The 23,254-nt window shown below is 48.7% G+C and overlaps 1 protein-coding gene across 3 annotated transcripts in view; it reads left to right on the top strand.

Annotated features, from left to right (window-relative positions):
* Positions 1 to 23,254, top strand: part of TTC23 (tetratricopeptide repeat domain 23) — an 87,951-nt gene that overhangs the window by 11,016 nt on the left and 53,681 nt on the right. For all 3 annotated transcript variants that reach the window (XM_062204941.1, XM_062204942.1, XM_062204943.1), the window contains 4 exons: positions 1,389 to 1,588; positions 8,707 to 8,830; positions 11,781 to 11,934; positions 12,118 to 12,243. In XM_062204941.1, the coding sequence (XP_062060925.1) occupies positions 1,409 to 1,588; positions 8,707 to 8,830; positions 11,781 to 11,934; positions 12,118 to 12,243 (584 nt within the window). In that variant the 5' untranslated portion in view covers positions 1,389 to 1,408. The remainder of the gene's footprint in view (positions 1 to 1,388; positions 1,589 to 8,706; positions 8,831 to 11,780; positions 11,935 to 12,117; positions 12,244 to 23,254) is intronic.

Genomic DNA, 23,254 nt, shown 5'->3' with positions numbered 1-23,254 from the left:
GTACACTTCCATCTGCTGGTTCACTACCCACATGCCCACAACAGCTATTGCTGAGCCAGGTTGAAGCTGTCCAGGTCACCCATGTGGATGGCAGGAAGCCAGTTAAGTGAGCCACTGCTGTTGCCTCCCAGGGTCTGATGTGCAGGAAGCTTGCCTCAGGGGTTGGAGCCAGGAACTGAACCCCGCTGCTCCAATGTGGGGTGCATAACCGCTTGGCATCTGAACTGCGATGGGCATGCTAACCGCAGAGCCACATCCCCGCTCTACTGCATAATCTTTGGATGCAAGACTTTGCGAACTTTACCTTTCTGCATGCTGGTCATTTCTGTGTTCCCATGAACATCCCTGGATTTTATCCTCTGGTGCAGTTAAGTCACTTAGAAAGTGTCTGTTCCTTTTCGGTCTCATGGTTATGATTTTTTAGCTGCATCTAAGCTGTGCTTAGTGTAGAGCCCATTATTTCCCTGTTGCTGAGGGAAAAATCTCTCTCCTGAGTACCCTACCCAGTGTCTTGTGAGTCAAGAATTTTTCCAGTGCAGTTGGCGGGAGCAGGCACGGCCAGCCCTAGGTGAGGGCTTGACGTCGTTGTGCTTTCTCTGATGGAAGGGTTCCTTCTCCAGACTCCAGGTGATGCCTCACACACCTGCTGACCACTCTTCTCCCCGGCCACGGGGGAGGGAGTCCCTCAGCTCAGCTGGTGTCCTCTCCCTGTGCGGCCTTCTCCTCTCTAGTAACTTGTCCTTGACCTCTTGAACTCTAGCCATCTCGGTCTCCCTGGACTCTCGACTCAGTCTACCCGGTAACTTCTGGGTCCCCTCTAAATTAGCAGTGCCCTCCTGTCTTACTTTGCCTGTTGTTTCCACCTTGCAGGAATCGCTGTCCTATTACCTGAGTCCTGGCCCTAGATACCAGTGTTTCCTAACCTTTTTCTTTTGTCACGGGGTATTATTTGGTTTGTTTGCTTACCTCAGGCGAAATCTGCTCCCTACTGCTCCTTGGCTAGAGGTGAAGATTTAACAACAATCATTTATTTTCTGTCCCAAGGTCAATTGGGGTTCTACTGATCTAATCTGAGCTCATAGGGATTTGTTTGGGCCCAGCCAATTTCTACTGGCCATATACATGCATAAACACATATACTGTATATAAACATGTCAAATATATATGAAAGAAGACTGTTGGCTTAATTGAAACCTGAAGTCAGCCTGAAGGTTTTACATAAAAGTCTCTACTTGGGTATAATACCAATAATTTCTAGGAAGTCATGGGTATAGTGATGAAATTTGCCTGGATTCTAGCATCAGTTCTGGGAGGAGGGGATATGTATATCTGAAAGTAACTGTGAAATTTATCATTTAACACCTTTATTTTTTTTCTTTAAAAATTAGATGACAATGCTTATAAAAATATGCATGAGTCAGAGGAAACCCACGTATCCAACCACCTAGATGACATCGTTGCTGCGGTCAGCATCACTCCCAGAAACAAGAGCCACAGCGATCTGCCCCAGACAGTGCTGTTCCAGCCCCCGCGGGAGAAGCTGCAGCTCTGTGAAGAGAAGGCGAGGGCCTGCTCCAGCAGCCGGGAGGTGAGCAGCCCCTGCTCTCTGCACCTGCACTCGGGGCGCTGAGCCAGAGTGTCTGACCCACCCAGACTCGCAGGGCATTTGCTTCCTAATCTTGGGAGTTTGATGCAAGGCGGTATATGAGAGAGTGCCTTTCTGAGAGCACGAGGGAGTGTGGGACCTCAGGGCTGCAGGCACCGTGGCTGGCAAGGGCGACAGTAAATATGGATTGAGCTCCTCCTCCGTACCAGGTCTGAGTGCCAGAACCTCCTGCACATAAAGCAGGTGATGCTTCTGCCCTCACCGAGCCCGGTGTGCCGTCTGTTCTTAATCTGTGTTCTCTGCAGACTTCCCTCCCACTCTCCCCTCAAAAGTTTTCTCTGTCCACTCCTTCATTCCCTGTTGCATTTCTTATGTGTCAGATCCCATCTGTCCAGTCATTTGCCATTTCTTTCACAAGAATCTAAGGCTGACATGTGCTTGGTGCTGGGGGCACCCAGGGGACAGCCCCAGCCTTGGTACTGGAGAGGCTTGTGGTTGGTTGGAAAGATAGATGGGGAACAGATAGTGGAAGTCAGTGTGATAAGTCTTGTGAGGACACAAGTTTGGGGTTATATGGGTGCAAAACAGAAAGGGGTGGGCAAGGAGCCTGCAGGTGGTGCGGGGACAGCAGTTAAGGCTCACTTCTTGTGGTGGGAGTTGCTTGCACAGCACTGGGAGCAGTGCTTTGGAGCAGCCAGTTCAGGAGGAAGACAAAAGTGTTCTGGGCTGAGGTCGCAGATGGATGAGAGCCCGGGGTCTGAGAGAACACAGTCTGTTTGGGGAGCTACAAGGAATGATCTGGGACGAAGCCTGTGGTGATGTGCAGGAAAATGGGGCTGGGCTACGGCCAGGAGCTGGGACCCGGAGGAGACTCAATGCCCTGCAGAGTTTCGATTTTCTCCCAGAGATCCTGGAGATGGAGCACGGGACTGAAGCAGGGAAGTGCCACGGCAGATTTCAGCTTCAACACTCACCCCCATAGCTGTGTGAAGAATGGATAAAGAAAAGACTAAAATGGGGGGAGGAGGATCGGTTAGGAGGATATTTGCCCTAAGCTGACTGAGGAATTAGGAGGGCCTCGGCTGGGCATGTGTGGCAGAGGCAGCAGAGAGGCTAAGATCTTTTGAAAGGAACTTAGAAATGCAAATCAGTGGGCCTGGAAGACTAGGGAGCTAGGGACTGGAGAGAGTGAGAGAGAGGCAGAGGGGCTGTGCAGGGTCCAGGGGAGGGCTCAGTCTGCCTGCTGACAGGAGGCTTGCCAGTGCCTCGCATCGGAAGGCAGAGCAGGATTATGGCAAGAGGGTCTGAACTCAGGTGAGAGCGTGTGCTTCATTAGGCCAACAGATACTCACTCAGTCCCTAGGGTGGGCCAGGCGCAGTGCTAGGTAGGCTGTGGGCTGGCAGCCTTCTTCAACCACGGCTCTGCAAAAGTGAAGCCTTCCTACCTTACGGCGTTTAGCATGTGTGAAGAATGAACTCCCCTGTGCGTCTAGAATGGTAGCAGACATTTCTGTATTTTGGGAGCCAGCTGTGAACAGTACAGACCAGGGCATGCTCTCTTGGGCTGAGGGGCCGCTGACACTGTAAGCAGGCCAGGTAAGTCTAGATGTGGTAAGTGCTGGTAGGGGAAGAGGTGACCTGGCTGAGAACTGAGGGAGAAGAGGAGCTAAGGGAGCAGAGTCCTGGGGAGGCAAACGCACATAAAACCTACAAGGTAGCGCCCCTGTGCCTGGGGGGGCGCCTGGCCTGACAGCAGGTGTGTTTGGCGCCAAGCTCAGTTCCCAGGGGATCCTGGGCCCTCCAGCTGAGTGCCTGGAAAGGCCTTGAAATAGTCAAAGTGTCACAGGATATAACTTATATTTTAAAATAACCGTTGTTGATAACTTTTTATTCTAAAATAATTCCAGATTTACAGAAAAGCTGTAAGAGTCACCAACTGTGAACATTTGCTTTATTGCTTTGTTATATTCTCTGCCCCCAAACCTTAATTCTGCAAGAGTAGATTACGGTACCACGTCCCTTTACCTCTTAATACCTCAGTGTCTACCCCCCTGAGAATAAGGATGTTCTCTCAAGTAACCACAGCATAGAGTTTGATACTAGGAAATTAATATCGCAGTAATGCTAGTATCTCTAAACCTCATCCACGTTTCTCCACAGTAGCATTTCTTTACAGAAACCAAAACGAAACCAACCAACCAACCCAGCTAAAGCCTCAGACCTGTGGTCCACTCCATGAATTCACGTTCGACGTAGCTGTCATGTCAGTGTAGTCTCCTGTCATCTGGATCTGTTTCTTCACCTGTCTGTCTCTCCATGGTAACTGGCCTTATTTTTGCTCAGGCCTGGACTCAGCTGATGCCTTTGGGACAGGAATGTCACTGACATAGAGCCCTGCTCCCAGCGCCCTATCGGGGCACACCATGTGCCCTTGTTACTTTGATGCTAACTTGAACACTTGGGTAAGGTCCTGCCCCACAGGCTTCTGTACTGTAGAAGTACTATTTTTCCCTTTGTCACTAGTGAGTTTTGTGGAGCTTGTCCGAGACTATGTGCATATTGGAAACTGTGCCCCCTGGTTTCAGCATCTACTGATGATTCTCACCTGAATCTATTACTACTCTGGTCAGATAGCCAAGCTCTAACATCAGCATTCTTTCAATGTTGATTTGTTGGCATCCCATTATAAGGAAGAACTTTTTCTTTACCACATCTTATTTATTATTCATTCACTTGCATCAATACAAGTTCTGGGAATCCCGTCTTTCAAATGTGCTACAACCCATTATTGTCACAAACATGTCATCCCACGCTTGCCACTGAGAGCTTTGAGCTGGCTCTTGCATTCTTGACTGATCCTCTCGTTCCATGCATATTTCCTTAATCTCCGATACAACATGATTTTTCAGGTTTGTCTTGGACATCGCCTGTTCCAGCCTTGGATTCAGGGAGCCCTTGATTCCTCTTCGTGGGGAATGGTATTTAGACACCAAGATCGGGGTATAGTGTATCCATCTTTAAATCTCTGTGGCCAGATCTAATGACCCTCAGAGTTGCAGAATTTTAATGTTAAGAAGTTTAAGAAATCCCATATAGCCCCAGAATGATGTGGAAAGAGCTCGGGACTAGCAGCTCTGATTCTGCCACTCGCTAGGAAATCTCACCTCCCTGGCCTTGTATAAAAGCGTGGAGGATAAATGAGATTATTTCTCAGCCTTGGCCCTGTTCTAAAGCTGTCTTCCTGCTGCCTCTCATCTGTGCCGGTTGCTAAGGCCACTGGAACTGGCAGGATAAAGGTTGAGTAGCCAATGGGGATGTCCAGACCATGCTGACAAGTAAGGAAACTGCAGGGAGGCCACACTGTCCCTCTTCGACCCTGCTCTGGGGGTGAGGACCAGGGCTGTGACCTGGGAGCCTGACCGGGGCTGCCCAGTCCTCACTGATGTCACAGTTGGGACACATTCACCATCATTGTGGCTTCTCCTTCTGGCAAACTCGCTAGACCCCCAAAGCTTCCATCATTTCTCTCTTTTTGTGCACTGTGTCCATTGTTCTCTTTCTGTCTCTCTCAGTCATTCTCCAAACTTTCTGTGTTTAGAGGCAATAAAATTAGTGATCCCCAAAAGAAGAAATACAAATTCACCAATAAATACATGAAAATGTGCGGCCTGGTCTCTTTGGGGCGATGGGGGGGTGGGTTACCTGACAGGAGCTCACTGAGAACAGAACAGCAGTTTGCGCCCAGCCCCACGGAAGGGGCGTGCCCTGCTCACATGTGCTGTACCGGAGGCCTGCGCTGGTGTGAGCTCTTGCCAACGCACTTCAGCGATAGCTGCTCAAAGCCCCAGAGCTTTCCATAGCCATTACCCAGTAGTCCTCTGTAGGGATTTATTCAGAAAGTTAAAAAAAAAAAAAATTCAAACAACCTAAAAGCTCAGTAACAATGGATTGAGTAATTCACTTATGACACATCCATACAGTGAAATACTGTGCAAACGTTAAAATTTGTGTCATAGAAGATTACATGAAAACGGTTCAGAAATTGTCAAGATAACTCATTGCAAATCTGCATGAGACTATTTTTTAAAAAGAAAAGACTAGGTTTATTAAAATGAAGCATAAAAGCGGTTTTAGCTGGCTCGTTAACTCCAGGAGGTGAGCTTGCTGTGACTTTTCATTTTCATCTTTGGGTTCATCCGTGTCTGGACAACAAGCATGTGTCACTTTGTTGTAAGAAACCTGTTACTGTAGGAAGAAGCCATGGCCCCACTTTTCTGAGCAGGGATCCCTCAGGCTCCCCCTGCTGGGTACAAAGGTGACTCTCCCGTGGTCAACTCTGTATTGTCTTCAGATAGAATGTTGATTCGGGGTGACGATGCTGCCATCGTGGGAATCCAGGCGTGGGGGGTTATGCCTGGCCTGCGGGTGCAGCCGGGCCGTGTCCTGATCTTTCTCACCCCGCTGTCCAGCTTCTTCCCTCTTCCTCCGCCCCAGCCACTTCCACTCACTTTCCCCAGCTGTGTCCCCTCCCACTTCCTCTCTTGCTAGTCCAGGAATGTATTGCTGTAGAACACCCCAAACCTCCGTGACTTGGAATAGAAACTCATTCTGCAATTTGTGCAGAGTTCAGTGGGGTCAGGTCAGCTGTGCCCCATTCCCCACGCAGCGGCGTCCACTGAGCTTGCCTGGAGAGGACAATCAGTCTCCTGCCAAGATGGCTCCTTCACGTGGATGAGTAATCCAAGGTGGCTGCCAATGCCTTTCCATCTGGGCTTCTCCGTGGGCCGTGTAGGCTTCCCTCTGGTTCCGCGGTTGGATTCTGTATGAGTTTGCTGGAGCTGCCACAACAAATACCATAGACTGGGCAGTGGAGACCACAGACACTTGTTTTCTCGCACTTCTGGAGGCGGGGTCCGAGACGAAGGTGTCACTGGGAGGTGCTGGCAGGTGGCCACCTTCTCCCCGCATCCTGTCTTCTCTCTCTGTGAGTGGCCACCTGGTGTCTTCCTCTTCTTGCATAAGGACACTCATTGTATTGTATTGGGCCTACACGTACAGCCTCATTGTAATTCGGTCACCCCTTAAAGACTTCATCTCCAAATGGGGTTCCGCTCTGAGTTACTAGAGATTAGAACTTCAACACAGGAGATTGGGGAGAGTGGGGGGACAGAATTCAACCCATGACAGGTTCAAGAAGACAGAGGCTGGCCTGGTGTAGTGGGTTAAACCACCACCTGTAATGCCGACATCCCTTGTGGGCACCAATTCAGGTCCCTGCTGCTCCAGTTCCAATGCAGCTCCCTTTGTTCCATTGGGGAACACAGCAGACGATGGACCGAGTGCTTGGGCCCCTGCCACCCTTATGGGAGACCCTGATGAAGCTTCTTGCTCCTGGCTTCCACTTGGCCCAGCACTGGCTGTTGTAGCCATCTGAGGGGTGAACCAGTAGATAAAGATTTCTCTGTCTCTTCCTTTCTCTCTGTAACTCTGACTTTCAAAATAGATAAATAAAACTTAAAGAAAAAAAAGGACACCGAGAGCAGTAAGCACCAGTTCCCTAAGGCTTGAGCCCCCAAACTGGCACTGCATCATTTCCTCCATTTGCTGTGGGTCAGAGTCATAAAGTCCATGTTCAAAGGGAGGGGGCATAGACCCCCCACCACCACCTCTGGATGGAACAGGTGTCAAAGAGTGTTGGAGCTGCATTTCAGACCACCAGTCTTGTTTTGGGTATAACCATCCCCCGGTATCCGTGGGGCATTGGTTCCAGAACTCCTACAAGATACCAAAACACACAGATGGTCACGTCCCTTGTGGAGGTGGCATTGCATCTACACAGAACCTACTCAGCTCCTCCTGTACCTTCCAGATCCTCTTTGGATGAAACCTCACCCAAGACAAATGTTGTGGAAATAGTTGCCACAGTGTGCTGTTGTAGGAATAGTGACAAGGAGGAGGTCTTCATGTTCAGTACAGATGCAATTATTTTTTCCAGTGTGTGGTTGTTTAGATCCATGGATGCAAACCTGTGAATGCAGACGTCAGCTGAGCATGTAACACTGCTCTAAGCTGACCTGCAGCTGGGGAACCATGCCTCTCTTTGTCTTAGCCCTGAATGAAAAGGTGGTTCTCACTCCTTTAATAAAATATGCTTGGTAGTCGTGATGATCCCATCTGTTTTTTTTTTTATTTTACTTATTTACTTATTTATTTTTTTACAGACAGAGTTAGACAGTGAGAGAGAGAGAGACAGAGAGAAAGGTCTTCCTTTTTCCGTTGGTTCACCCCCCAAGTGGCTGCTAGGAGCCAGGTGCTTCTCCTGGTCTCCCATGCGGGTGCAGGGCCCAAGCACTTGGGCCATCCTCTGCTGCACTCCCGGGCCACAGCAGAGAGCTGGCCTGGAAGAGGAGCAACCGGGACAGAATCCGGCGCCCAGACTGGGACTAGAACCCGGGGTGCCGGCGCCGCAGGCGGAGGATTAGCCTAGTGAGCCGCGGCGCCGGCCCCAGCTGCTGTTCTATCACAGGCTGCCAAGGAACGTTTCCAGCTGATAGCTAAAGAGCACGAGTTGAAAGTCACTACCACTTCCCCGCTTGGCCAAATATGGTGGGGGTGGGGGGCTGTGCATTGAGGGGCAGCTGGAAACCTAGGGAATGGTTCTATGTCTGTTCTACTTTTCCTGGTTTTTATTCATTCCATTACATCCCTCTCCCTTTAAATGTATGATCAGATGGGAGGGTGGGGACAGCACTGTAGTGCAGAGAATTAAGCTGCTGCTTGCAAAGCCAGCATCGTGTAGCAGAGTGCTGGTTTGAGTTGCAGTTGCTCTGCTTCCAATCCAGCTCCCCGCTCATGTGCCTGGGAAAGCAGTGGAAGATAATCTTAAGTTTGTGGTCTATTTTACCCTACCAGATACCACCCACAATACATCTTTGCGGGTTATATTCTCCTCAGTATCCTAAGTGCTTAGAATTGTGCCTGGCCCAGAGTAGCAGGCATTTAATAAATATTTACTAAATGGATAAAAACGTGAGTCGATTGGTGCTCTGTGGCCCTTAACTTTCAGGTTGTCTGTTACGCCATCTTTCTCTTCCTGACAGTATAAGCAGGCTGTCCGAGAGCTTGTGCGCTGCGTAGCACTGACGAGAATTTGCTATGGCGACTCCCACTGGAAACTGGCGGAGGCACACATCAACCTGGCTCAAGGCTACCTCCAGCTGAAAGGTGAGCGCCCCACCCTCCCTGCTTCCAAATTGGAGTCACAGATAACGGGAAGGATGAGATTTTGCATATTCTCCCTTACAGCACTGGGAAGCCATTTCTTTCTAGAAAGCGTTAATAAACATTCAGAAGAGAAAAGGGAAGACAGACAGACAGACCCTTCTGGGTTTTGTGTTCTGTGACCTTGAAGCAGGGTTCTTAGGAGATGAGGAGTCCCATCGGTTAGAAGGCTATGTCAGCAGACTCTGAAGCATAGAATGCAGACCTAGATCGGGATCGACCCACGTTTTTATTGACAGGGAGTCTCTTGACTCTGAGTAACCAAAAAAGTAAAAGGCTAGCCCAAACTAGCACAAACACAAATGTATGGCGGGGCTGGCATTGTGGCTCAGCCAGTTAAGCTGCAGCTTTACAGCATCCCGTAGCAAAGTGCTGGTTCAAGTCCTGGCTCCTCTGCTTCTGCCCCGCTCCATGCTGATGCACCTGGGAAAGCAGCAAATGATGGTCCATGTCCTTGGGCTTCTGACACCCGGTTGGGAAACCCGTATGGAGTTCTAGGCTCCTGGCTTTAACCTGGCCCAGCCCTGGCTGTTGTGGCCATACAAACAACTTAAAACTCCAAGATTAAAACTTCTTTAGGCAAGCCATATCCAGGTGTTCAAACAGTGAGACCAGGATTCTGTTTCTGTTCCTGCTATTGGCACCATTCTTAGCCTTTGCTCACATGGCAGTGGCTTTAGGCTTCCCTTACAAGCATTCCCAGGAGAAAAACAATGAGTCTCCATCAAGATCCCAGGATTTGATGATGGGGTGGGAGGTCGGGGTCCAACCAACCAACTTGGGTTGCGTGGCAAATGCGAGGGATGGCCTGATGGCCTCTTGGCTCCACTGGGTTCTGGGGGAGAAGCTGGCCTTGGCTGTCGTATGTGGATTGGGTGTGCAAGGCCTGGACAACCTAGCAGGAAAACAGAACGAGAGAAAATGGATATAGGAAAAGCAAAAACAAGATTCCCAACATGTGATGTCTTCTCACCGACTGTGCAGCCTAGGACAGGACGTGCAAGAGGTCATTTTTGCAGTCAGGCCTCCAGCTGGAGATGATGATGATGGTGATGGTGATGATGAAGACACTGACCCCCAGGGGGGGTCCAGTGATAGGTAGAACACTACAGGTGGAAGAGACTAAACTGCCCTCCATAGAAATGCCACCGATAGATTTGGCCAAATCTCCTTAGAGACTGGTCCTTATGGAAGACCATTGTAAGAGCCAGAGGGGACCTTGGAGATCGTTTTGTCTAACCTTGTCCCTGGTCCAGGTTTCTGATTCAGAGGAAATGACCAGTCTGAGCTGAAACTGCTTGCTGCAATCACGCTGTTAGTACACCCTGATCAGCCTCAGACCTTGGCTCTCACATGCCAGAGCCTTGCCATCTGGGATCCAAGAGATGCCTCGCTCCTCCTGCTGCCTTCCTGGGTGGCAGCTTTTCTCTCCCAGCTCGAAGTGAAAGCGTGTCTGCTGGTTATTAGGCTCTAGCTCAACCCCTCGCGCCATGCTGCTTTCCATGGGGAGCTTCACTCGGTCTTCACCTCCCTCCTGGGAGACGGGTGTTCTTGTTCTCTCTGCTCACAGCTGAGGAAGCTGACGCCAGCGTCTCAGGAATCCGTCCTGGGCATTCTGAATTCAGAGCCAGCGCCCTTCCCCTCAGCCCACGCTGAGGAAGAGTGAGGTCCTGAACGGCCCGGACGTCCACCAGGTACCACGTGCAGAGTTGGCTCGAACGCATTTCTGGCAAGTTAAGGATGTGCTTTTTTAAAAAATAAGACACAGGGGCGAACGTTTGGCCTAAAGGTTAAGGTGCCTGTTGGGACTCCCACGTTCCACATTCAAGGTACCTAAGTTCAATTCCCGGCTCAGAGTCCTGATTCCAGCATTCTGCTTATGCCTCCCTTGGGAAGCAGTGGTGAGGAAGTAGGTGGGTCCCTGTCGCCCGTTGATTGAGCTCCCAACTCCTGGCTCAGGTTCCCTCAGCCAATGTGGGAACCAGTGGACAGGTAAGTTCTCTACCTCTCTCAAACATTAAAAAAAAATTGATTTGTTTTAAAAAAATGAGACACATAAAATTCAGTGACAGTTCCTATATGAAGAGCATAGCTTTGATTTTTCCCCATAAGACGTTTGATAGACGCAGGAACAGAACTAACTTTGTATTTTGACAGCTTCTGCTGAAATTTGAACTCCGATTCACATAACTAAGAAATAAGACAGGGATATATGATGTGAGTAGGAGGTGGTGTCAGAGCAGGAATAGGGCAGGAGTGGGGGAAGCAAACAGGCTAGAATTCTTGAAGTGATCCCGTGTCACCCTTTACACATGGAGAAGCCTGGGGGACACCAGGGCGCACTGGGGCGTTTGTTCCTGGCAGCAGTTTTGTCTTGCTTCGTTTGGCTCCTCTTTGTCTCATGGTGGTCTGCTGCCACAGAGGAGTGAGAGGTCGATGCACAGTTGTCCGTTTTCTCCTTGGAATTAGCTCTGACAGTATGGTTGTAGATGCGCGATCAGAAGAGTCAGAATTTTTAGCACTTCATTAAGATTGCTGTCACCAAGCCAGGGTAAAAATCCACGAGTACCTTGTTTCCTGCCCAGGATGCTAGAGTCCTTGTCTTCCATTTATTTTTTGTAATTACTTGTAACATTTTACACCTGATATTGGTGAGGTCTCAAAGCTGTCCAGTCCCAGCTCATTCTGTTTATCTCTTAGAAAGGCCACTTGGGGAAAAATCTGCCTTCAGTACTTGGTATAAAATGCTTCTTTGGTTGTTCCAATCATGTGAAAATTCTGTGCTGCCCAGGTACAGCTCCACGTGCCACGTGGCCATGCGTGATGACATAGAGAACCACGTTCCTGTCCACTGTGTTAAGGAAACTGAGATGATGTCTTTTCTGGTCCGTAGGTCTCTCACTGCAAGCAAAGCAACACGCAGAAAAAGCCAAGGAGATCCTCCTCACTAACTCCATTGGGCCCCCATGTAGTGACAACACAGGTGTTTTCAAGTGTTCGGTGGTGCTCTTCCACACCATGGGGAGAGCCTTACTCGACCTTAAAAAGTATCCTTCTGTCTGTAATCTTCACAAACAGAAACCCTCCCTGTGCAACACGTTCTCAAGGGCAAAGGAAAAGCTGATAGTGGGCGCAGGAGGGCCATGGGATGTGGGGGGCTGAGGAAGCCGAGCCCCAGGGGCCCCAGCGTGCAGATCCAAGGTGGAGAATGTTTCCTGAATGCAATTCAGATTTAAGGAAGCTTCAGAGAACTTGGAAAAAGCAGAGAGACTCTCAGAGGAACTGCTGCAACGTGGAAGGATCGGAAAGGAAGAGTGGGTGGAAACTCAAGCGCGGATCGAGTGGTCATTTGCACAGTAAGTTTCAAGTTCAGGACTTTGTGTGCGTGGTGGATGGGGGTTCTTTGCCAGTGGCATCTGTCTTCAGAGAGGAGGACTTCCTCCCTGGGGCTGTACCCATGAAAGAGGAGCACAGCCGTGTCAGAGCAGCCCCAACCAAGACATAGACCTCAGTGTTGCTCTGCCCTCATGCCCACCTTGGGTCCTGAGTTCTGACCATATTCTCTTGACTTTCTTTCTGCCTGCTCTTCCTCCCTACCCCTTGACCCTGACCCTGTACCCTTCTCTTCCTTCCTCCCTTCCTTTTCTCCCCCACTGCTCCATCTGAAACGCTTCAATAGATTGATTTTGTGATTAGGGCCTCCAAGGAAAAAGATCTTAAACTTACCTGAACCCATGATCCGAGAGGATTGCTCTTGGCTCCTCACCAAATAAACCCAGCTGGAAGAGGTAGAAAGAGAGGGGGATGGGCCTTGGGTAGTTAGTACATTTGTCTCTCCCAAGGGGCCAGCTCTAAGCCATTCCCCTGGAGTGCTGCGGTGACAAAGCAGGCCCAGCTCTTTGGAAGGATGGGTCTGTTGTGGGAGGAAGGTAGGGAAGGGTCTGCCCTACACAAGGTGGAGAATCACAGTTGACCTACATGGCTGCCCTTAGCCAAAGCTGGAAGAATTCAGTCTACCTTTGTAACCTTGCAAAGATCAGTCCCAAGAAAACTCAGAGACCTGGCAGAAATCATTTTTAAGAAAGGTTTTGGGAAAGAACCCTAATAGGACACACCTAATCCTCCCGTGTGTGTGTGTATATGTGTGTGTTTGGGGCGGGGGGGGGGGGCATGTACACAATGTTTCCTTGCTAATTAGTTTGGTTTGGAGATTTTTTTTTTTTTTTTAACTTTACCTACCAACTTCATCAGTCCACTCCGGCTCCTTAGTTTTTTTTTTTTTTTTTTTTTTTTTTTAATTTATTTTCCCCCTTCATTTCTGAGTTTGATTCTCATATCCTCCCATTATAGATGCCTAATTTAATGATGGTCTATTGCACTAAATATATAACTTGGAATGAGAAATTGTGTTGCTTTGTGTACGGAAGAGTTTCAAGGTTGTTCATATTTGAAGTAGGAGTCTCTGCCTTCTTTTCTCCCCCCAGCTCTTCATTACTGCGTCTGTTTTGTTTATTGCTTTTGGCTTTGCACAGTGCTGCACAGGATGCACTTGCCCCTCTCTGCTTCCCCTTACCCCCGCAGTGGCCACACAGCTTGTCCCCAGCCCTCTGCCACCACAGCAGGGCTGCTCTGAACACCCTGATGCAACCGGACTTAGCATAGCTGAGCAAGACTTGTTCTGAACTTAGCTGCAAGTTACTCTTTAGTCCGGAGATTTTTCAAGGGAGGTATGTTTGAGGTACCTTGATATTATTGATGTCTAATTTTATTCAGTTGTGGACAGAAATACCACCTGTATGGTATCGACTCTGAAACTTGTGGAAGCTTCCTCTGCAGCCTGGTCCATGGTACCTTCTGTGAATGTTCCAAAGAGTCGTGCACACTACGGTGATGTCCTGGTTGATGCCACCCTGTGTGGACACTGGCGGGCCCACAATGTTGTAGCCGTCCTGGTTTGTGTAAGTGTGTGCCATGTTCGCACAAGGATGGACGTGGCTGAGAGGTCCTCGCTCAGAAGGTACCTCTCTGTCGTTAAGCAGCACGTGGCCGTGTGCTGCCAAGGACGTGCGTTCTTTATTTGTTGTGTGTCATGCTGCAGTACCTTAGGTTGGCCTCATAATTCTGTTACTCAACTTTGTGTCTTTGCTTTTTTGCCACTTGGACATTGTAGTTTTTAGTATTTAAACCTCCAGCTACAAATGGGCCATCTCTATCTCCTTATAACTCTGCTACTTGTTTTATATTCTAAGGCTCCTTTGGGAGGGGACGATAGATCAACAGTAGCATATCTTCCTACTCTAGTATTTCGTTGATAGTATATCTTGTCCTTTTTGTCCCCTATATTTATATTTATTTTGCCTGATATTTTACCCTGGCTTTATTTCAATACAACTTTTCCTGTAGTATCTTTTTTATTTATTTTTTTTTTTCATTTTTAAAATTTTTAGTTGGGTTTAAATTTCCTTGTGTGTCAGTTTTATGTTCATTTATCTTTTCTTGCTTTCCTTTATGTTAATCAAATATTTTTATCATTCCTTTTTCCTCTCCATTGACTTGTAAGTCATACCTTGTTTTATTTTATTCTGGTGGTAATTATAGAGTCTGTCGCTGATATCCTTGACTTATTAGAATTTAATTGTAAATTAGTCAATTAAGCACTTGCAGGACAAGGACAGGACCTTTGCACGTGCTAACTCTGTACTTGTCTCTGCTTGCTGCTCTTTTCTTAAATTTATGTCACCATGTGTTTTATGGCATAGCACAGACAACCACCGAGAGGAGGAAGGGGTTTGTAATGTACATAAGTGACCCAGAGGCTGTACCTAGAATCTGTAAGGAGCCCTATATATTACTAAAACAGTCAACCTAGAAAAATGGGCAAACGACTTTATAAAAAAGATAGCCACATAGCTACTGAACATATGAAAAGATGTTTTAGCCCTCAATTATCAGAATAATAAAAATTAAAAATCATACTTCCCACAAGAATGGCTGACAAAGTTTTAGAGACTGATAGCATCAAGAGTCAGCAAGTCTGCGGCTCCACACTCTCCTGTGCTGCTGTTGGAATACGTTTGGTGTGGCTGCCCTGGACACGTTTGGTGTGACTGCCCTGGATACGTTTGGAGTGTCTGCCCTGGACACGTTTGGGGTGACTGCCCTGGATACGTTTGGGGTGACACCCTGGATACGTTTGATGTGACTGCCCTGGATACGTTTGGGGTGACTGCCCTGGATACGTTTGGGGTGACTGCCCTGGATACGTTTGGAGTGACTGCCCTGGACACGTTTGGGGTGACTGCCCTGGAGAGCTGTCTGACCAGTCTGCTAAATGTGCACATTCACACCTGCCGTAGCCCAGCAGTCTCACTCCTGAGAGCAAACGCAACAGCAGCACAGCAGAAAAGTGTACATTTATGCACCAAGAGACGCATCCAGGAAGTCCAAAGCTACATTGTTTATAGCAAGAACGGGGAGTAGCCAATGTCTTCATGAACATAGGATAACTTTTGGATGTTTCTGCCAGAAAGAAATGTTAAATGCTTGGAGGAATAGATATGTTTGTTCTGGGTGGACCTTACGCAACAATGTCACAGGGCTCCCTAGAGATACATACAATTTTTATGTAAGCTTTTTTTTTTTTTTTTTTTTTTTTGACAGGCAGAGTTAGGCAGTGAGAGAGAGAGAGACAGACAGAAAGGTCTTCCTTTCGTTGGCTCACCCCTCAAATGGCTGCTGTGGCCGGTGCGCTGCGCCGATCTGAAGCCAGGAGCCAGGTGCTTCTCCTGGTCTCCCACGCGGGTACAGGGCCCAAGCACTTGGGCCATCCTCCACTGCACTCCTGGGCCACAGCAGAGAGCTGGACTGGAAGAGGAGCAACCGGGACAGAATCCGGTGCCCCAACCGGGACTAGAACCCAGAGTGCTGGCGCCACAGGCGGAGGATTAGCCTAGTGAGCCGTGGCGCCGGCCAATGTAAGCTTTTTTTTTATTTTACATATTTTAAAAAGTAGAATAGATAAAATTGTGATCTTTTGGTGACCAAGAAAATGATCAGGCTACTCCTACGCTTGATTTTTATCAACATATTGCTGGATGACAGAAACCAAGCCCAAATGGCCATCACATAGGATTCCACGGGTGGGTCGCCAGTGCAGTCTCTCTCTGCCATCTTGTAAGACAGGAAAAAAATGAGTCGGAGGTCTGAGACGTGGCATTTGCAGCATCTGCGGGGCCTGACTAATGCAGTGTCGCTTAATACTGAGCAGTGTTGCTGCAAAACAGCAAATTATCTCCTGCCGGAATCTGCCACCTTCTTGGAGCCTGGCTTTCCAAATTAGCAGTACCAAACCTTGCCAGCAGATGGCGAGGCTCGTTCGTGTCAGGGCTGCACACAATCAGAATCTCAGTTCGCATTCCAGGCTGACCTAGGAAGTCACGTGTACTTTCTGTGTTTAGCAGAGTGGTTTCAAACGTTGCCACTGTTTTCATCCTGAATCTCTACCCTGACATCTTCACGGGGTCGTGCGTGTTTACACTGCGTGTTTCCCACTCACTCACTCACTCTGCTTTCCATCCTCATTGAGATCAGCTGTTTTGTTCAAACTGATCGGCTTCCGGAAGTAACAGAGCTCTGGTTTTCCCCATTTGTGTGGTCACACGTGAACCACAGCGGTCTTTTCCTTTGCCAGGTCTTGGAGGTGGTAAGGCCGGGATAACCTCTCAGGCAGCTCTCATGGGACTTACGTGCCTCTTAAAGGAGATCTTTCTGTGAATCCTCTTCCTCCTGCTGCCTCTCCTTTTATGGTGCCTGTCAGGCCAGGCCAGCGCCTTGCTCGCTGGCGGACAGTTAAGTGCTGCAGGGTGACTCATGCCTGACCGGGCCTCAGGTCCTCCCGCTGCGCCTCCTCTACCCCAGCCTGCTTCATCCAGTTCTGACTTCTTAATTTAGGAGAGCGAATCCAAGCCATGTGTCCCCGTGTTGCATTTCTATAAATCTGTTAAAGTCTCTGGGAAAAAACGGGCATACTTTTCCCAGGTGTGAAGAATTATCTTCTGTCCTGGTCACAGAAAGACAGATCCATGGGGACAGACAGCCGTCTTTGTACCTGTGAACACTGCTGTGCACAAAGACACACATGCACGTCTTTCTAAATCACCTCTCCACGCAGCATGGCCGTGGTGCTCTGCTGCTCAGGAACCCTCGGCCTCCCCAGCCTTCCCTGTGCCTGCACTGCCTGGTGCTTTTGGCTCCGTGCACACCTGCCCAGCGGGCACTGGCCTGGCCTGGCCGTGCCTAACTAGCCCAGGAATAAGTAAACACTTTTCATATTGAGAGCGTCAACAGGACACCTGGCAGGTGTTTCTAGGCAGTGGGATGTGGAGTCAGAATCCCGGGGTTCAAATCTGTGTCACTCCGACTTGGATAAATCCTGGCTTCCGCTGAGGCTCTCTCGGATCTCCTGTTAGCCTGGGAATGGCAGGGCCTCAGCGCGTTGCTGGGAAGAGTAAATGGTCACCACGTTAAAGTGTCTGGAAGGTGTTGTGGTACTGGGGGTTAAGGTGCCACCGTCAACCCTCATCCCATATCAGAGTGTGAGTTCCAGTCTCAGGTGCTCCACTTCCCATCCAGCTCCCTGCTAACGTGCCTGGGAAGACAGTGGGTGATGGCCCAAGTATGGAGCCCCGCCACCCACATGCAAGAGAGACCCGGATAGAGTTCCAGCTCCCTGCTAACGTGCTTGGGAAGACAGTGGGTGATGGCCCAAGTATGGAGCCCCGCCACCCACATGCAAGAGAGACCCGGATAGAGTTCCAGGTTCCTGGCTTCAGTGTGGTTCAGTCCTGGCCATTGCACCATTTGGGGAATGAACCATCAGATGGAAGATCGATCTCTCCCTCTCTCCCCTCCTCCCCCTCTTCCCCCAGCCTAGTTGCTCTGCCTTCCAAATAAATAAAAAAGATTTATTTATTTAAAAGAGAGAGACACATAAACACTCAGAGACAGAGAGTTTCTGTGTCTACCAGTTCATCCATCAAATGGCAGCAGCAGCTAGGGCTGGGCCAGGTTGAAGCCAGGATCCTGGGACTCCATCTGGGTCTCCCAAGTGGGTGGCGAGGGCCCAAGCACTCGGACCATCTTCTTCTACTGCCTTCCCGGGTTCATTAGCAAGGAACAGGACTGGAAGGGGAGCAGCCAGGACTGGAACCAGCACCCATATGGGATGCCAGGCCACACAGGCAGTGGCTAAACCCCTGAACCCCAACATTGAAAAAAAAATTTTTTAAAGCACTGGACAAATGGTAGCCTCTCAAAAATGAAAGAGAAGGAAAGGGAAAAGGAAATAAAAGCAACTGCTGTTATATTTACTCTCTAACTGAGCATTTTTCTTTCTGTCATTTCATCCCTAAACTGAATTTAAGGCAGATGGTCGCATCACAGATTCAGGCTTTGCGCTTCACGATTGTCCCTCACGTACGATGTTTCCCCTGTGACTCGAGAACGCTGAGTGCTCTGTCTTTGCCCTCCTTCACCGTCCAAGCTAAAATCAGATATCTCTGTATGCTTGTTTTATAAGCTTGGTTTTTGCTGTTTTGTCTTGCTCGCTCGCTCTCTCAGAATCACAAGATATGGAAAGTAATTCTGGCACAAGGTCTCCAAAGCAGAAGAGGATGGGAAGATTCTCCTTTAGCTGGGACAGGTCGAGCATCCCGAATCCCAATGTTTACATGTGGATCTTCAGATTAGGGAAAGCCTTCTGCAAATATTCCCAACTCTGAAAACATCCCAGCCAGAAGCACCTATGGTCCGAAGCGTTTTGGAGGAGGGAGACCAAGCGTGTCCCTTCTGGGCAGGAGCAGAAGACAACAAAGAAGACAGACGGGAAGTGAGATGAGGCAGGCATCGACCGGGCACTGCTGTCGCCTCACTGAGGTGGTGTCCCCATAAACTCGTGCCTGTGGAAGTGTTCTTAAAGATCTATTTATTAACTTGAAAAGCAGAGTGACAGAGGAGAGAGATCTTTGGTTTGCTGGTTCATCCCCCAAATGTCTGGAACGGTCAGGGCTGGGCCAGGTTGAAGCCAGGAGCCAGGAACTCCAGTTGGAACTGGAACCGGTGCTCCAATACGGAATGCTGGCGTCACAAGCAGAGGCTTGGCCCACTGCACTCCAATGCCACCCCCTTTCCCTGCGTCGAATTTCTCGTGCCGCACTTGGATCCCACAGTCCTCTGAAAATTGGTCCAGTTGGTGAGCTCCAGGTCTAACTTTTATTTCTGGACCCAATTTTTTTTTTCCCTAACATTTTCTTTTCATTCTTCCTGGATGCCGGGTTGCACTGCTCTCTGCAGGAGACAAGGGCTCCAGTGCTCCCAGCTCTGCTTCTCCCCGGCCTGCTCCTGGAAGCGGTCTGTGTTCTCCGGGAGAGACACCTGCAGCTCCTGTGAGCCATTCTGTGCCTGGAAGGCTCTGTGCTGCTTTACCGACAGGAAACCATTTATTTACATATTTATGTGCTGGCTCATGATCCGATATCCCCACGATTGGCAAGATGCTCTTAACTTCCATTAGAGTCCGATTTTCTTTTTCTTTTTTAATGTAGGGAATCAAAAACCACATGGCACAGGTCACTCTCATATGCTTTATCTACTGTCTACTTTTTGAATTCCCTAAAGCTTTAATATTTTAGAGCTCTATATTTTTTATCTTTCCCTTTCTGACGCTTTATCCTTATAATGCACATTTTTCCTAAACAAATAATAATGACTTAGATAATATAAGGATGGTTTGAAATAATAATATGCATTACTAGTAGTTTGTAACAAATATCCAAAGGTATGTGTCTGAGTAGTTATCTGACGTACACTAATATGTATCAAGTAGTAATTAATACTTTGAAAAGCCCCAGGGCTACCATTGCTGAGCCCCTCATGGGTCAGGCCGCTGCTGAGTGCCTCCCAGTCTGGTTCTCCTGTGAGGTGCTGGCGCTGAGTATTCCCATCTTCAGAGGAAGCAACCAAGAGTGCTGAGCCTGCCCCCTCACACCCCCAAATTGCTGGGAAATGACAGAGCGGAGCCCGTGCTGCGAACCAGGGCACAGGTCACGTCTCCCAGGGCAGGGTGGGAACTCGCCCTGCCCTCTCTGGAGCAAAACCTCGACTGCTTTACCACGTGGCAGAGAGACCCCGAAGTCAGTCTCTTCTCACCTTGACTCCAAACCCCCCTCGTCATCTGTTGGGCTTGCTTTCCCATCAGAGTCCCACGGTCAAGAACACCCCTGCAAAGCCTGTCTTTTTTACTGGTGCTCAATGTTCTCTGCAAACTCTGAGCTTTCCAAAGGACACTGTGCCAGAGGAGGTTGCCTGTACGTGCTGCACGCTCAAACGCGCCTCCGCCCCGTGAGCTCTCCCGAGACATGCTGGAGACGAGGCAGTGTCTTGCCATGTGCTCTGTAGAATCCCTGTGGATGTATTTTCATTCAATAAAATAGGCCATGCTTTAAGCTGTAGACCTGCCAAATTAACATACCGCCACATTCTGCTGCTCAGAATTCCCTATCTTTTTCATCTGTCTCGGGTGTTCCCTAAAGCTACCAAATGCATTCGCACGAGGTAATAAATCCTCAGAGCATCCCCCACAGGCAGGTAGAAATGGAAAAGGAGAAAATATTGCTAACCCAAATGTTACACAGGAGGAAATGGAAACAGACAAGATTACCCAACATTGACTGATGCTTCTAAGTGAATTGGAGATGGTCTAGGACTGTAACTTACTCGTATCTTGATAGAGCACTCTGCCTTTGTTTCTTTTTTACCACATAAGCTGCGAAACTGAAGCAATGTGGTTTTTTGTCTTGCCTCTTCTTAGCCATGAGTAGTGTCCCATCAGCAAGCCTCAGGAGGCACGCCGGGTGTGGCTGTGGCAAGCCAGGACGCTGTGATGGCGACAGCAGTGCCTGGGGCTCCCAGGGTGCAGTGGGCTTCCTTCTTTGTACGCACTCAACAACAGAGCATTGCATTCGTTCATCTTCCAAAGAAAATATCGTAGGCGTATGGGCGTATAGCTGTGAGACTGCAGCGTCTTGTGTGTATGCCACCGGGCTTACAAAGTAAAAGATTTCAGAGGCGTGGAGGCCTGCTGTGTTCTTCCCCATCCGCTTCTCTTCCCCGGCTTAACAGGCAGACATTCTGAAGGTCTGGTTATTTTTCATTACTCCAAATGTTCTTATGCCCTTTGCTGTGTATGTGTAGGACCGTAAAGATATATGTTATTTTTCATGTTTTAAACCCAGTATGCATGTTTCCTTCTGCCGCTTGCTTGTTTCCATTCTGTCTGTGTTTTTGAGATACATGCACCCCTATCGATGGATGCCCACAGCCCCGGTCTCGTCATTGTGTTAATTGTCTGACTTCCCCGGATGTGGTGGTCTGTCCTCACGGATGGCTCCCGGTTTGTCACTACCGGCACGCTTGTTATGCAGCCTCGTTTTGAGGGTGTGTGCAAGGTCATCCCTGTAATAGTGAACTCCCAGGAGTGGAACTGCTTACCTGACAAGCGTACCTGAGCTTTATTGGGCCTGCCCAGTGCTTCCCTGCAGGGTGTGTGAATCAACACAGATACACAATTGTATCTCATGGTCTCTTTACTGACATGTCTTGATAGTGAGGTTGAACATTCTTTCGTATGCTTCTTAGGCATTTGGAATTCCTGTTCTGTAAATTATCTATTCACATCCTTTGCTCAGTTTCTGTTGGACTATCTACATTTTTCTCATAAATTGGAGACATTCTTTGTATTTCTGGGAATGCTTTATTTTGCTGATTACCTAATTGTATATACTCTACTCCCAATGTATAGTTTGCCTTTTCACTTTCTTTTTTAAAGTTTACTTATTTCTTTTTTATTTAATAAAGAGAGAGATAAACAGGAAGAGAGGATGCCCATCTACTGGTTCACTCCCCAGATGGCCTCCCATACCAGGGGTGTGCGTGCTGAAGCTGGGAGCCAGGAACACAGTCTGGGTCTCCCACATGGGTGGCAGGAACCCAGCTACCTAGGCCATCATCATTTCCGGCCAGGGTCTCATTAGCAGGAAGCCCGAATCCAGAGTTAGCGGCAGGTGTTTAATCGGGCACTCTGATAGGAGGTGTGGGCTTCCTTTTCTCAGTGTTTGTATATTTTCATCTACTTGAATGGCTGTATATTTTCATCTATTTGGAAGTCTTAGCAACAGAGAGAGAGAAGGAGAGAGAGGGAGAGAGAACTTACTCCCAAATGTGCACAACGGCCAGAGATAGGCAAAGTCAGGAGCTTGGAACTGCAAGCAGGTCTCCTACGTGGGCGGCAGGGGTCCAAGTACTTAGGGCATTTTTGGCCGCTTTCTTAGGTTTGATAGCAAGGAGCTAGATAACGAGGTGGAACAACCAGGACTGGGAGCCGGCACTTGTCTATGGATGCTGGTGTTGCAGGTGGTGGCTTAACCTGCTGTGCCACAGTTCTGGCCTTGAGTTTTGTTTTAATTAATTAATTAATTAATTTGAAAGTGAGAGATACATGGAAAGATAGAGAGAGAGAAATCTTCCATCTGCTGGATCCAGGGAGTTGGATCAGAAGTAGAGCAGCCAGGACACGAACTGGTGCCCATATGGGATGCCCATGTTGCAGATGGCAGCTTCATCTGCTACACCACAATGCTGGCCCTGAGTTTTTATTTTTAATGTCGTCAAATTTACCTCTCTTTTTATTCTGATTTGTACAAAAGTATTTTATATCAGAAATCCTTTCCTACCCAAGGTCATAGGGTTACATTTTCTTATATCTTCTCCAAAGGCATGAGAGTGTTGCTGTTTAAGATTTATTTATTTGTTTGAAAGGCAGAGTTACAGAGAGAGAGAGAGAGAGAGAGTTCTTCCATCTGCTGGTTCACTCCCCAAATGACCCAATGGCTGGGGCTGGGCCAGGCAGGAGCCAGGAGCTTCTTCTGGGTCTCCCAGGTGGGTGCAGGGGCCCAAGGACTTGGGCCATCTTCTGCTGCTTTCTCAGGCCATTAGCGGGGAGCTGGATTGGAAGAGGAGCAGCCAGGACTTGAACCGGAGCTCCTATGGAATGCCAGCACAGCCCCGGCCCCAACTGTTGCCATGTAAACCTAGGCTTCTAATCCACTTGGAACTTTTTTTCCCAGTTTTTATTTGTATTGGCATAATGGTGTTCCTTTCACTGATGATTATTTATTATTCTTTTTTTTTTTTTTTTTGACAGGCAGAGTGGACAGCGAGAGAGAGAGACAGAGAGAAAGGTCTTCCTTTTAACGTTGGTTCACCCTCCAATGGCCGCTGCGGTTGGCGCGCTGCGGCCGGCGCACCGCGCTG

This window comes from Lepus europaeus, chromosome 11 (genome assembly GCF_033115175.1).
Source record: "Lepus europaeus isolate LE1 chromosome 11, mLepTim1.pri, whole genome shotgun sequence".
Taxonomy (NCBI): domain Eukaryota; kingdom Metazoa; phylum Chordata; class Mammalia; order Lagomorpha; family Leporidae; genus Lepus; species Lepus europaeus.
Note: the sequence above shows the minus strand (reverse complement) of the source record. Positions and strands in the feature narration are given on the sequence as shown.